This window comes from Ranitomeya variabilis, chromosome 2 (assembly GCF_051348905.1).
Source record: "Ranitomeya variabilis isolate aRanVar5 chromosome 2, aRanVar5.hap1, whole genome shotgun sequence".
Classification (NCBI taxonomy): Eukaryota; Metazoa; Chordata; class Amphibia; order Anura; family Dendrobatidae; genus Ranitomeya; species Ranitomeya variabilis.
In genome coordinates this window covers 37,340,601-37,355,852 of record NC_135233.1, presented here as the reverse complement: position 1 = coordinate 37,355,852, position 15,252 = coordinate 37,340,601, and the positions used below count along the sequence as shown (strand labels likewise).

Here is a 15,252-nt window from a genome sequence, read left to right as displayed (position 1 = left end):
AGATAGGCAACTGGTCTGAGGTCTATATAATGGGGGATCTGATAGGGTTTGTTCTGGGGTTGTACGGAGGGGAGTCTTCTTCAGAGTCTGTCTAATATATATTTACATACCAGAGGGAGTCTGCATTTCTTTAAAGGACTGTTCTAGGATCTATATTTATTTTGAGGGTCTAAATGTCCGTTTGTGGGGTTTGTACTTGTTCAGGGCGTCTGTTCCGTGGTGTGTTGGAATTTTGTGGTGTTATGAATGTACATATTGCATTTTAAGGTCTGAAAATTGGGGAAAAATCCAAGATAACTGGATAGAGCCAAAAATATTGCACCTCATTTTATCATCTATTGTGCCCTTCTAAAAATTTGGAAGTATATTTTCCTTATTGGGATATTGGCACTATTCGATATTGCAATAGTAGGTAGTCCAACCATATCAGTTCTCAGTTTGTAATTATCTTAGAACTCTCCAAATTTTAACCTTAAAGTGGTTTCATCAGGCACTTTCCAAAACCACTGACTTTCTGCATCAGAAGTGAGCGCTACCGATGACGTTATGACCGCACCACCTGCCAAGACGCATGCACCATCGGCAGGTATCATGACCATGTCATGTTCCAATCGTGCACTTGTTTCGAGAGGTGTGCACAGTTGAAACATCATTGGCACCACTAAGTTATGATGCTGGTGGATGGTGCCCTTTGATATTTTAAAGGGCATCTGTCCGTAGGACCAACCCTCCTAAGCCTTCTATATGGGGCATGTAGGACATAGAAAGTTGAATAAAATGATACCTTGATGTCTGCGATCTGATGTTTTATTCCAGAGAAATCCAAATTTTTCTTAATATGTAAATGAGCTGTTAAGATCTATGGGCCTGACATAGATCTTAATGAGAATCTGTCTCCGTGGCTTATTTTAAATGAAAGAGGCATTACCAGGGTGAGACATGTAATGACTGATAGTCTGCTCTCCTTATCTACACTGGTATCATCCCCTTCATTTACTATAAGCTCTGGAGGAAAATTCTTGGTAAGATCTATGTCCGGCCCATAGATCATTCCTAACAGCTTATTTACATATTAAGAAAAAGAAGATTTCTCTGAAACAAAACATTGGATCGCAAATATCAAAGTGTCATTGTATTCAACTTTCTATGACCTACATACCCGTATAGACGGATTACGAGGGTTGACCCTACGGACAGATTCCTGTTAATGGTTTTTTTGGTTTAAAAACTATTTTTAGATATTTTTAGGAGAGCAATCAAGCAGGTGGATACATTAGTGGAGTACTGGTTGCTCATCAATATGACATAGGATTATATAAGTTCCTTCTTTGTGATCTGTGGTAACAATCATGGGGTATTTTTTACTTTGTCTTTACAGAAGTGGAATGTAAGCCAAACGAAAATTCGTATTATCTCGACCGTTATCTTCATTATTTTCGGATGTATATTGTTTGTGGCCATCCCGGCTGTCATTTTCCAGCACATTGAGAACTGGCATACCTTAGATGCCTTCTACTTTGTGGTCATCACTCTTACCACCATTGGATTTGGAGATTACGTGGCCGGTAAGTTGATGATGTTATAAAGTCAAACCTTCTTGAGATAAATAAGTATCCTAAATATGAGGCCATATCCTCTCCATATACATTTGCCTTCCCGTCTACTCACTTGGTTGTCCATTCATTTTCTAGGTGGTTCAGATGTTGAGTACTTTGATTTCTACAAACCCGTTGTGTGGTTCTGGATCTTGGTGGGCCTTGCCTATTTTGCTGCTGTGCTTAGCATGATCGGTGACTGGCTGAGGGTGCTGTCAAAAAAGACAAAAGAAGAGGTAAGAAAACCTAAAACAATAAGAAACAAAATGCACGTACAATAGATGAATTCTCTGGTCTGAAGAATACTTGGCTGTTTATTGAGCTTTTATGATTTTATTGCCCTATAAACAAGCTTCTTTCAAAAAGAATTTATGACTTTTTGATCTTATTGATGCCTCTGATTGTTGGCTCTCTGTTGTGAATTCTGTTCTCGGACTCCCTCCTGTGGTTATGAATGGTACTTCGGCGAGTTCTGTTCATGGACTCCCTCTGGTGGCTGTGAGTGGAGCTGCTGGGTCTGAGGTTCCTTCTCCAGCTGATCTCGTTTAGGCCTTGGCTGGCTGCTCTATTTAACTCCACTCAGATCGTTACTTGGTGCCAGCTGTCAATGTCCTAGTACTGGTTCAGTTCTCTTGGATCTTTCAGATGACCTGTCTACTTCAGCAAAAGCTAAGTCTGCTAGCTTATTTGTTACCACTGTTTTTTAGTCCAGCTTACTATCATGATTTTGTCCTGTTAGCTGGAAGCTCTGGGATGCAGAGTGGCACCACCGCGCCGTGAGTCGGTGCGGTGGTTTCTTTTGCACACTCTGCGTGGTTTTTTGTTAGTTTTTTATGCTGACCGCAAAGATACCTTTTCTATCCTCAGTCTGTTTAGTTAAGTCTGGCCTCCTATGCTGAAACCTATTTCATTCCTGTGTTTGTGACTTCCATCTTAACTCACAGTCAATATGTGTGGGGGGCTGCCTATTTCTTTGGGGAATTTCTCTGAGGCAAGGTAGGCTGTATTTTCTATCTTATGGGGTAGTTAGCTCTTAGGCTGTGAAGAGGCGTCTAGGCAGAGTCAGGAACGCTCCACGGCTATTTCTAGTTGTTGTGATAGGATTAGGGTTTGCGGTCAGCAGAGCTCCCACTTCCCAGAGCTCGTCCTGTATTACTAGTTTGCTCATCTGGTCATTTCTAGTGCTCCTAACCACCAGTTCAATCATAACAGCTCTCTGTATTAGAGAGTACAAAACTATGACTACTTCTCCCTGACTTGACTTCTTTTGCTCCTTGTTTTTCAGCACTCTCTTCACCTACACTTCACTTTCTATACAAACTCCCTGGCACCCTGAATAATGAGCCCTTGCTGCCTGTCCCTGCCCCCCAAAACTGCAAAAATAGTAACCCACAAAATAAAAAAAAACCTGCAAAAAAGATAATGTTCCAAAAAGTGGAAGAAGCAGATAGGTAGATAGATAACCCCAAAATAGGCAAAATACACTTTTTTTTACTAAGTCTGTTATGTTTCTTCTATGTTTTGGCAGTGTGTATTCACCACAAATGTAACAGAATGAGTCTGGATCGTTAAGACAACTTCTTCTTGATGAGTTCATGCTTTTCACTGGAAAACAGACAACAACATAAAGTTAGTGCAAAAATCAAGCTATGAACAAACTTTTAGAACACTAATTAACACAAAACTATATTGAGAACTGCTCAGTTCAAGTACTAATCCAAAGAAATTAATGAGATGATGCGTCGCATTTACCAACAAGTGCTATAAATAAGATACCAAAAATCTCAAAAACTTGAGCCAATCTGGCAAAACTGATGACATATTCAGAATCAGCACCCCAAAAATACCCCAAATTCGATGAAATATCTTTGACACCAAAAATGCTGTTGACCAGTGTAATAGATAGATAGATAGATAGATAGATAGATAGAAAATAAATAGATACTAGATAGATAGATAGTAGATAGATGATAGATAGATAATAATAGATAGATAATAGAAAGATAGATAATAGATAATAGATAGATAGATAGATAGATAGATAGATAGATAACAAATAGTTAGATGATAGATAGATAGATAGATAGATAGATAGATAGATAGATAGATAGATAGATAGATAGATAGATAGTGGGTATGGCAACATTTCGGTATTCTGGGGTATGAACCTTTCTTAATCAGTGATAGGATACAAATGCCATATATTTAAAGACAAAGTGGTTATACAATGTTATAAAAATACATATACAAGTTGAATATAGAATATACAGATAAATGACCACGTGCATATAAATTAAAAATTCCTGTAAGTGAAGGTATTGCAGTATCACAATGTGCAGAAAAGTGCAATAGTATTTAATAATGCAGGTAAATACAAGGTGAAGAAAAATTACAATAATTAAATATAGCTCGGATGACGCCCCCTATAGGTCATAGGAGCATCTAAGTAACAAAACCGCCATTTTCAGGTCCTGATTAGCCCACTGCACATGTCAGGTCACAAGGCAGGTGTGAAATGTGATTTCGCACATGCAGAGTGATGACTGAAGTCACCAGAGCCATCTTGGGAAAGGTTAGTGAGCGCTGTGCACATGTCTGCTCTCATTCCACAGTATGTCTGTGAAGGAAGACAGATTCATTGCTGCACATTAGATGGTGTTGAAAATGCCATCTTACTAAAGGGCAAATGTACTGGCAGTAACAGCATCACCCTATAGATAGGCAGGAAAGATCCCAAGCTGCAAGCTGGAACGACCCATGAGAATCCCAGGGAACCCCCTAATGGCTGGAGCTGGATAAGTGAGGATGGCTGGAGCTAATTAAAGACACAGCAACCACTCACAATCCCTAATGGGTGCCGATCACCTAGAGAAACTGAACAGAAAAGGATCAATTGTAACAAACAGAAGTGGAAATAACGATATTCATCCCAAACAGCACTTGGTATTCACAGGTGGTCTTGCATGGAAGCACTAACCAGATCAGGGGACACTAGAGCGATAGGGGCCAAACAAACACCTCATTATAGGATACAATTCAGTTTATACTCCACATTCAGGCCATTAGGTCTCAAGTATTCAGTTTTGAAATCCACGTCAATTTTCTCTTTTTGAGCGCCTCTACTAAGGGGACTTATGTGGTAAATATGTCTTTCAGTATGTTTGTGTTAGGAAAAATGTTTAAAAACCGATAATTCAAGGTTTTTAGGTTTTTGTGATGATTGATCCTGCTCTTAAAATCCCCGGTGGTCTCACCTACGTACCACTATTTACATGGGCACTCTAATAAGTCGATGACGTACGCAGAATCGCTGATCAAAAAATGATTTATAACAAACGTGCCTCGAGTTATTGGATGTTTAAACGCATTACGTTTAATTATATTGGTACAATAGACACAGCTCAAAAAAGGGAAAAAAACAGCCCTAACCTATAGGGATGGACGGACCGGTGGAAGCTTGGGTTCTGGTACTTGACCCTAAGTTTTTATAAAGTTCGGTTCAGATACTAAAGCAGTACCTGAACTTCTACCAGATACCGAACCCTACTGAAAATAATGGATACCTCTCTCTCAATACTGCATCGCACTTTAGCAGAAGGTCCGTGTTCGGCGTTCAGGTCCAAACAGTAAATGTCGGTATGAACGTTGAACATTCTGGCTCGTCCATCTCTACTTACGTTGTTTGCCTGTAAGTTTAGATTGAGCTTTTGCCTTTAAAGAGCCAATATCAGGATGAACTAATCTATCACAAAGATTTTTATATTTCTTCTACACGACAATATACAATATCAGCCAAAGATCTGCCTAACATCGGCCAATGGCGTCTTACAATTTTTTGCAATTTCATTTCTTTCCTCGATATAAGTTGAGATAACAGGAATATTTCAAAGTTCTTTTTTATGAACCTTACTGTCTGATAAGGTGGCCCGAGCAATACACATTGCTTTATTTTTCCAATTATTCAGTAGGGGTACGAGATTGACTCTATCTGTAAATGTATCGGTCATGGTCAGAAATGATATATCGCCATCAACGTTATCACTGACTATTCTATTGAATAGACTATTCTGTTGAAAAGACCGTACAGGACGGACAAACAAGATGGATGGATGGACGGACTGGTTGGACAGATAGGTATTAGAACGACAGATTTGTGATCACTTCCAATCATATAACCTTGAATATACGGTGAATATATCTTCCTATGTTGTAGTGAGCGGCTATATTGCCCTTCCCAGGTTTCTGCTGGTCACCGTATATAGGAGGCGGCAGCTTTTTTTTCCGCACGGTTTAGAGCTTGCACTGTAGAGTAAGTGCTAAGATGATTTGCATTTCCACAGCGGCTGCCGATCATCGCCTTATGTTATATACGTGTTAAATGTTTCTGCTGGAAAATTAGCCTGAAATGATTTTGTTGAGCTGAAATGAGTTTGGCACAAATCTAAAAGGTGTCAATAAATGATGCGGAAACCGACACCTTAATTTTATGCCGGGAGATTGTGTTAGTATATGTGATAATTTTGTAAATCATTTTTTTAAAGCTTTTTATGATTAGTTAGCAGTATCTCATATTCAGTGTTTAGGGAGTGTTGTTCATTTACAGAGAAGATGCAGTGCGCTTAGTGGTTAATGAGAGGCAGCGCGCTTAGTGGTTAATGAGAGGCAGCACACTTAATGGTTAATGAGAGGCAGCGCGCTTAATGGTTAATGAGAGGCAGCGCGCTTACTGTAATGGTTAATGAGATGCAGCGTGCTTAGTGGTTAATGAGAGGCAGTGCGCTTAGTGGTTAATGAGAGGCAGCGCGCTTAATGGTTAATGGGAGGCAGCATGCTTAGTGGTTAATGAGAGGCAGAACACTTAATGGTTAATGTGAGGCAGCGCGCTTAATGATTAATGAGACGCAGCGTGCTTAGTGGTTAATGAGAGGCAGAACACTTAATGGTTAATGAGAGGCAGCACACTTAGTGGTTAATGAGAGGCAGCGTGCTTAGTGGTTAAAGAGAGGCAGTGTGCTTAGTAGTTAATGAGAGGCAGCGTGCTTAGTGGTTAATGAGAGGCAGTGCGCTTAGCGGTTAATGAGAGGCAGCGTGCTTAAAGGTTAATGAGAGGCAGTGTGCTTAGTGGTTAATGAGAGGCGGCGCGCTTAATGGTTAATGAGAGGCAGCACGCTTAGTGGTTAATGAGATGCAGTGCGCTTAGTGGTTAATGAGAGGCAGCGTGCTTAATGGTTAATGAGAGGCAGCACGCTTAGTGGTTAATGAGAGGCAGCGCGCTTAGTGGTTAATGAGAGGCAGCAAGCTTAGTGGTTAATGAGAGGCAGCGCGCTTAATGGTTAATGAGAGGCAGCACGCTTAGTGGTTAATGAGAGGCAGTAAGCTTAGTGGTTAATGAGAGGCAGCGCGCTTAATGGTTAAAGAGAGGCGGCACGCTTAGTGATTAATGAAAGGCAGCACGCTTAATGGTTAATGAGAGGCAGCGCGCTTAATGATTAATGAGACGCAGCGTGCTTAGTGGTTAATGAGAGGCAGAACGCTTAATGGTTAATGAGAGGCAGCATGCTTAGGCTACTTTCACACTAGCGTTTTTTTCAATACGTCGCAATGCGTCGTTTTGGCAAAAAAACGCATCCTGCAAAAGTGCTTGCAGGATGCATTTTTTTCCCATTGACTAACATTAGCGACGCATTTGCGACGCATTGACACACGTCGCAACCGTCGTGCGAGGGTTGCGCCATGTTGTGGCGGACCGTCGGCTGCAAAAAACGCTACATGTAACGTTTTTTGCTGCCAACGGTCCGCTTTTTCCGACCGCGCATGCGCGGCCGGAACTCCGCCCCCACCTCCCCGCACCTCACAATGGGGCAGCGGATGCGCTGGAAAAATGCATCCGCTGCCCCCGTTGTGCGGCGCAGAGAACGCTAGCGTCGGTAACCTCGGCCCGACGCACTGCGATGGACCGGGCCCGACACTAGTGTGAAAGTAGCCTTAGTGGTTAATGAGAGGCAGTGCGCTTAGTGGTTAATGAGAGGCAGTGTGCTTAGTGGTTAATAAGAGGCAGTGTGCTTAGTGGTTAATGAGAGGCAGTGCGCTTAGTGGTTAATGAGAGGCAGTGCGCTTAATGGTTAATGAGAGGCAGCGCGCTTACTGTAATGGTTAATGAGAGGCAGCGTGCTTAGTGGTTAATGAGAGGCAGTGCGCTTAGTGGTTAATGAGAGGCAGCGCGCTTAATGGTTAATGAGAGGCAGCGTGCTTAGTGGTTAATGAGAGGCAGCACGCTTAATGGTTAATGAGAGGCAGCACGCTTATTGGTTAATGAGAGGCAGTGCGTTTAGTGGTTAATGAGAGGCAGAGCGCTTAATGGTTAACAAGAGGCAGCGCCCTTAGTGGTTAATGAGAGGCAGCATGCTTAGTGGTTAATGAGAGGCAGCGTGCTTAGTGGTTAGTGAGAGGCAGTGCGCTTAGTGGTTAATGAGAGGCAGCGCGCTTAATGGTTAATGAGAGGCAGCGCGCTTACTATAATGGTTAATGAGAGGCAGCGTGCTTAGTGGTTAATGAGAGGCAGTGCGCTTAGTGGTTAATGAGAGGCAGTGTGCTTAGTGGTTAGTGAGAGGCAGTGCGCTTAGTGGTTAATCAGAGGCAGCGCGCTTAATGGTTAATGAGAGGCAGCACACTTACTGTAATGGTTAATGAGAGGCAGCGTGCTTAGTGGTTAATGAGAGGCAGAGCGCTTAATGGTTAATGAGAGGCAGCGTGCTTAGTGGTTAATGAGAGGCAATGCGCTTAGTGGTTAATGAGAGGCAGCGCTCTTAATGGTTAATGAAAGGCAGCATGCTTAATGATTAATGAGAGGTAGCGCGCTTAATAGTTAATGAGAGGCAATGCGCTTAGTGTTTAATGTGAGGCGGCACGCTTAGTGGTTAATGAGAGGCAGCGCTCTTAATGGTTAATGAGAGGCAGCATGCTTAGTGGTTAATGAGAGGCAGCATGCTTAGTGGTTAATGAGAGGCAGTGTGCTTAATGGTTAATGAGAGGCAATGCTCTTAGTGGTTAATGAGAGGCAGAGCGCTTAGTAGATAATGAGAAGCAATGCGCTTGGTTAGTGAGAAGCGGCTCGCTTAGTCTACGTTCACATTTGCGGTCTGCGCCGCAGCGTCGGGTGCCGCAGCGTCGCCGCATGCGTCATGCGCCCCTATATTTAACATGGGGGCGCATGGACATGCGTCGCACTTGCGTTTAGCGCCGCATGCGTCACTGCGGCGCACGCATCCGGGCGCAGAGGACGCAGCAAGTTGCATTTTTGCTGCGTCCAAAATCAATCAAAAAAAGGACGCATGCGGCGCAAAACGCAGCGTTGTGCATGCGTTTTGCTGCATTTTTGTTTGCGTTGTGCGTTGCGGCGCCGACGCTGCAGCGCACAACGCAAATGTGAATGTAGCCTTAGTGGTTAATGAGAGGCAGCGCTCTTAATGGTTAATGAGAGGCAATGCGCTTAGTGGTTAATGAGAGGCAGCATGCTTAATGGTTAATGAAAGGCAGTGTGCTTAATAGTTAATGAGAGGCAGTGTGCTAAGTGGTCAATGGGAGGCAGTACGCTTAATGGTTATGAGAGGCAGCACGCTTAGTGGTTAATGAGAGGCAGTGCATTTAATGGTTAATGAGAGGCAGCGCAGTTAGTGGTTAATAACAGGCAACTCGCTTATTGGTTAATGAGAGGCAATGCGCTTAGTGGTTAATGAGAGGCAACACGCTTAATGGTTAATGAGAGGTAGTGCGCTTAATGGTTAATGAGAGCAGTGTGCTTAGTGGTTTATGAGAGTCAGCGCGCTTAATGGTTAATGAGAGGCAATGCGCTTAGTGGTTAATGAGTGGCAGCATGCTTAATGGTTAATGAGAGGCACTTGCTTAATGGTTAATGAGAGGCAGCGAAGTTAAAAGTCAATGAGAGGCAATGTGCTTAGTGGTTACTGTATTTCTTAAGTGTTTTAAGCTTTATGGTTACAGTGTTTTAAGAGGTAGAATGTTCGGTTACTCTCACACTTGGTTATTCTGATCAATCTGATTGAGAATCTGTGGGTTTTGACAAAAAGCAAATGCAATCAATGGAGGAACCACCACGTAAGTTACTGAACTTAAACCATCTGCTGTTAATGTCTTGGGTCCAAACACCATTGGACACCTACAGAGGTCTTGTGGAGTCCATACTGGACCATAAGTGTCAATGTTCAAGGATTGTCTTGTGAATATAATGACATATTAAGGTACAGAGGTCTCAAAACGGGAACCCACAACTAGAGAAACAAATGGGCAGTTGTGTATTCAGGAGGTTTCCATTTTAAGGGGCATGAAACCTGGAGACTATGCCATGTCAACTACGTCTTTAGAAATGAGTATCTTTTTGACTATGGACCAAGGCAGCACGAAGCACCGTTTGGCACCAATGAGGACCACATGGCCTTAAGTTTAGGGAACAAATCTTCCTTCATCTCAAACAGTCTTGGAAAAAGGAGATCTTGGTTGAGGAAGTAAATTCAGGTCAGCAAATCTCCAGGTAGTCATGAATATTTAGCTCAACCATTCACCAGGTACGTGCTGCCCGCTCAGATGATTGCACTCATTTCCTCTGATTACTATGGAGGTTCACTAATAGCTGCTTAGAATGATATTCTCCGAAGTTGCAATGCACAATCACACTTTTTAATTACACATTTATGGCAGTTTTACTTTTACTCTAAACAGTTCAGCTACAGAAATTACTTTTCAGAATCCAATTACTTTTTTTAAAAGATTTTGTGACTTTTTCTGTCTTTTTCCCTATATAATACAAGCCCTAATCATCTCTTGTGTATTCCTCCATTGTTTTGGTCTGCTCAGTTTATATATATATATATATACTAGACTGTGGCCCGATTCTAACGCATCGGGTATTCTAGAATATGCATGTCCCCGTAGTATATGGACAATGATGATTCCAGAATTCGCGGCAGACTGTGCCCATCACTGATTGGTTGAGGCAACCTTTATGACATCATCGTCGCCATGGCAACCATTATGACATCTACGTCGATACTGTGCCCGTCGCTGATTGGTCGAGGCGAATTCGCGGCAGACTGTGCCTGTCGCTGATTGGTCGAGGCAACCTTTATGACATCATCGTCGCCATGCTGTGCCCGTCGCTGATTGGTCGAGACCTGGCGGCCTCGACCAATCAGAGACGCGGGATTTCCAGGACAGACAGACAGACAGACAGACGGAAAAACCCTTAGACAATTATATATATAGATATATACAGTATATATATATATATATATATATATATATATATATATATATATATATATATATGCTTCAGAGCTGTGCTTCCTTCATTAATTGTCATCATGACTTTCCAATCATAGTCAGCTTTTCGGAGGGTATCACGGGTTGTATTTGGTTACCGAGTCAAGTGCACATAAATACCTTTTGGTTTTTTGCGGACAAGCCCCTCCACGTGTTTCTTCCCTATCTGTGATGCTTTTCCTGACATCAGATGCCAGGACACTATATAAAAATGGCAGTTCCTACCATAATACACAGGAAACCTTCCAGAAGTCCGCTTTCTGGGAGGTTTAGGCGATATCTGGAAGATTTGCCAACTCTTACGGGAGTCCAAAGATCTCCCTTTTTTTCTGGAGCCTCACAGATATTCCAGGAGTGTATGGTTTTGGGTGTGTGGCCTTACCCTCACACCCTATCCAACCACAGCGACTCACATGGGCATGTTTCAACTAGAATGGGTGTTTGCTCAATATGAGACATCTAGAAGTATGATGTCTCCACCCAGCCACCCACACAGGATGGTGGCCTCAGAGAGCCCCCCAGATCTGCTTTAATTGGTTTATTTTGCAATTAAATATTGTATTTCTTTGTTGAATCAGGCAAAACAAAACAAATTTTCGACTAAAATAATTAAAATATTGTTCCTGTTTGTAAATATTGCTGTTACGTACTTCTTATGTTGCATCCCTATTTAAATATCCACTAAAAGTGTTTAGTGCTGGTGAGAAGAAGCTTTCTCTTGTGCTAATTCTTATTGGCTTGCTTCTTAAGAATCGCCCCATTGCCAATGTACAAGAAGTGATAAGACTCAGCTACTGAGCATGTGTGACCACCGGCACAGGACATATTAGGTGGACATTCTGAGAGGCAACTAAAGGAATACTAGGGGGCGCCATAACAAGTATATAACAGCAATATTTACCCATAGGAGGATTTTTTTATGATTCCAATTTAGAAAGTTGAGTAGTTTTGCAAGATCAAGCAGAAAAATATAAGCGGACAACTGCTTCAATTCAGTATCTGTCATTCCAAAGACTCAACTTGTCAATAAAAAATTGGTACCAAAATTTTTTTTTGGGGGGGGTTGGACACCAATAATAATAAATCGGAGAATAAAAAAAGTCAATGCTGTTTTGTTTAGCTTTTAATGACTAGTCCAGACTCTTGTGAGTTGAAAAGGGGGAGCGGGATTTAAAGATTCCGGAATCTTTCGATTTCAGGTGTAACACTGTCGGAACTTGCCAGCACTATGTTGTAATTGATAAGGTCATCTATTTTATCTTAGCATTCAGGAGTAGTGTTAAGATATTGTTTTTGTTTTTTTTTTACTTCTGTAAGACATTCATTAAGCGCTCGGCTCTGATCTCCTGATTAGCTGGCACTGACTGAGGTGGTTATTACCGACATTCCTCCCCACCTGATGTGGTTTAGAAGTCTCAAGGCAATCTACTATCTCATTAAAGTGCGGCTGATGGACCAGGAGGCCAATTATCACAGAAAAAGAAAAATATTACATCCAAGAATGCAAAAACGACAAGATTAAGAGAAATAACATCAGTAAATATTGTAACCAATGTATCCTTTTACTGACAAAATGCCAACAAACTGCAGATCGGTGGTAAAATAAAAAACACTCGTGTGAAAACTGACTCAGAGAATTGTCTCACACTTGACTACTTTTGTGAAATATTACGTGAAGAAATAGTTCGGAGGGTCTCTGAGGGCAAATTCTATCTAAAAAAAACTTGACCATCACATCCGAGCATAATACAGTAACTGTGAACAGGTGCAGCCTCTGTAAGCGCTAAAATCAGAGGTGGAGCTAAGGGTTCAGCTAGGGGGCAGGGGGATGGACCACTGAGTGGGCCCCTAACCGGTAATCCTGTTCACAAATATGGTGGTGCACCTAACTGCGTCTAGAGCGGAATCTCTGAAACTTGAGTTACTGAAAATAACTCAATGTACAAAAACCAGCACTAATATTACTGTCATATGGTGACCATATAGTGGCAGAACAAATAAGAGATACCGTACAGTTATTGATGGTTACATACAGCTGACCTTCTTTCTGGTGTAGTCATTCACTTTTCCCGTCTTTTCCATCTGGCCCAGACCGACTTGACAACTTCTCCAGCCAGGACTCGTCTGCAGAGTTTACAACGAGGACACATTTGACTTCTCACAATTCGAGCACTGTCCATATCTATCCGCAACCTGAACAAACTCCTCATCCTTCTCATACCCCAATACTGAGAGCCTGCTACCGCATGTGTCCCTATTATAGCACCTGATGTTTAGCACAATAACAGTGATCCTCTTTCTGCCTCTCATAATAACACCCACCACTGTACCCCCCACATAATAGTGCCCACCACTGTGTCCCTTACAAAGTGACATGCCTCCTTTATGCCCACTAGATGATAAAATTGCCACCTAGTGCCCTGTGCAACTGCCCTAAAAAATAGTGTCCACATTTTGTCCCTAGAAAGTAATAATGCCTTATGTGCACCTTTGATGGTCACAGTACCCTACGTACTTAAGTGCCCACTTAATATTTAATAATGTTCCTTGAGCCTCCCATGTAAAACTCCCATATACACAGTATGATGGGACCACAGCTCCCCCATACACAGTATGATGGGCCCACAGCTCTGCTATACACAGTATGATGGGCCCACAGCTCCCCTATACACAGTAAGATGGACCCACAGCTCCCCTATACACTTTATGATGGGCCCACAGCTCCCCCATACACAGTATGATGGGCCCACAGCTCCCCCATACACAGTATGATGGGCCCACAGCTCTCCTATACACAGTATGATGGGCCCGCAGCTCTCCTATAGACAGTATAATGGGCCCACAGCTCCCCCATACACAGTATGATGGACCCACAGCTCTCCTATACACAGTATGATGGGCCCACAGCTCTGCTATACACAGTATGATGGACCCACAGCTCTCCTATACACAGTATGATGAACCCACAGCTCCCTCATACACAGTATGATGGACCCACAGCTCTCCTATACACAGTATGATGGGCCCACAGCTCTCCTATACACAGTATGATGGGCCCACAGCTCTGCTATACACAGTATGATGGACCCACAGCTCTCCTATACACAGTATGATGGGCCCACAGCTCTCCTATACACAGTATGATGGACCCACAGCTCTGCTATACACAGTATGATGACCCACAGCTACTTCTTACACAGTATGATGGACCCACAGCTCTCCTATACACAGTATGATGGGCCCACAGCTCTCCAATACACAGTATGATGGGCCCACAGCTCCCCCATACACAGTATGATGGACACACAGCTCTCCTATACACAGTATAATGGGCCCACAGCTCCCCCATACACAGTATGATGGACCCACAGCTCCCCCATACACAGTATGATGGACCCACAGCTCTCCTATTCACAGTATGATGGGCCCACAGCTCCCCCATACACAGTATGATGAGCCCACAGCTCCCATATATACAGTATGGTGAGCCCACAGCTCTCCAATATACAATATGATGAGCCCACAGCTCCCAAACATAGTGTGGTGGGACCACAGCTCCCCTACACACAGTATGAAGGGCCACAGCTTACCTTTACACAGTATGATAGACCCACAGCTCTGCTATACACAGCATAATAGACCAACAGCTCCCCTATACAGAATATAATGGGCCCACAATTCCACTATACACAGTGTACTTAAGTGCCCACTTAACATTTAATAATGTCCCTTGATCCCACAAGTACAACTCCCCTATACACAGTATGGTGGGCCCACAGCTCTCCTATACGCAGTATGATAGACCCACAGCTCCCCTATATACAGTATGATGGACCCACAACTCCTCGATACACAGGATGATGGACCCACAGCTTCAATATATACAGTATAATGGGCCCACAGCTCCCGTGCACCCAGTATGAGGAGCCTACAGCTCCCATATATACAGTATGATGAGTCCACAGCTCAACTATATACAGTATGAGCCCACAGCTCCCATATAAACAGTGTGGTGGGACCACAGCTCCCCTATAGACATTATGATTTACCAACAGCTCCCCTATACACAGTATGCTGGTCCCACCCTCCACCCTCCCGGTAGCTACATTGCTGGCTAAAATGTATGCAAACATTGAGTATATGAAATTGTCATGGCTGATGGGCTCACAGAAATTAGACAATTTTCATGCTAGGTACCTTCATTTTATAAATATATTTTATTTTGCAGTAATGCCATCCAGATTTCATTTATTCAGTGTTTGGTTTACATGTATCTTAGCGCTTATAGAGTGCTGCTGTATTTTCTTGTTTCTATCTATCT

At 42.7% G+C, this 15,252-nt stretch overlaps 1 protein-coding gene across 2 annotated transcripts in view; it reads left to right on the top strand.

The window, feature by feature from the left end:
• KCNK2 (potassium two pore domain channel subfamily K member 2) overlaps positions 1 to 15,252 on the top strand; it is a 147,739-nt gene that overhangs the window by 103,942 nt on the left and 28,545 nt on the right. For both annotated transcript variants that reach the window (XM_077282275.1, XM_077282276.1), the window contains exons 5-6: positions 1,379 to 1,565; positions 1,692 to 1,831. In XM_077282275.1, coding sequence (XP_077138390.1) covers positions 1,379 to 1,565; positions 1,692 to 1,831 — 327 coding nt within the window. The remainder of the gene's footprint in view (positions 1 to 1,378; positions 1,566 to 1,691; positions 1,832 to 15,252) is intronic.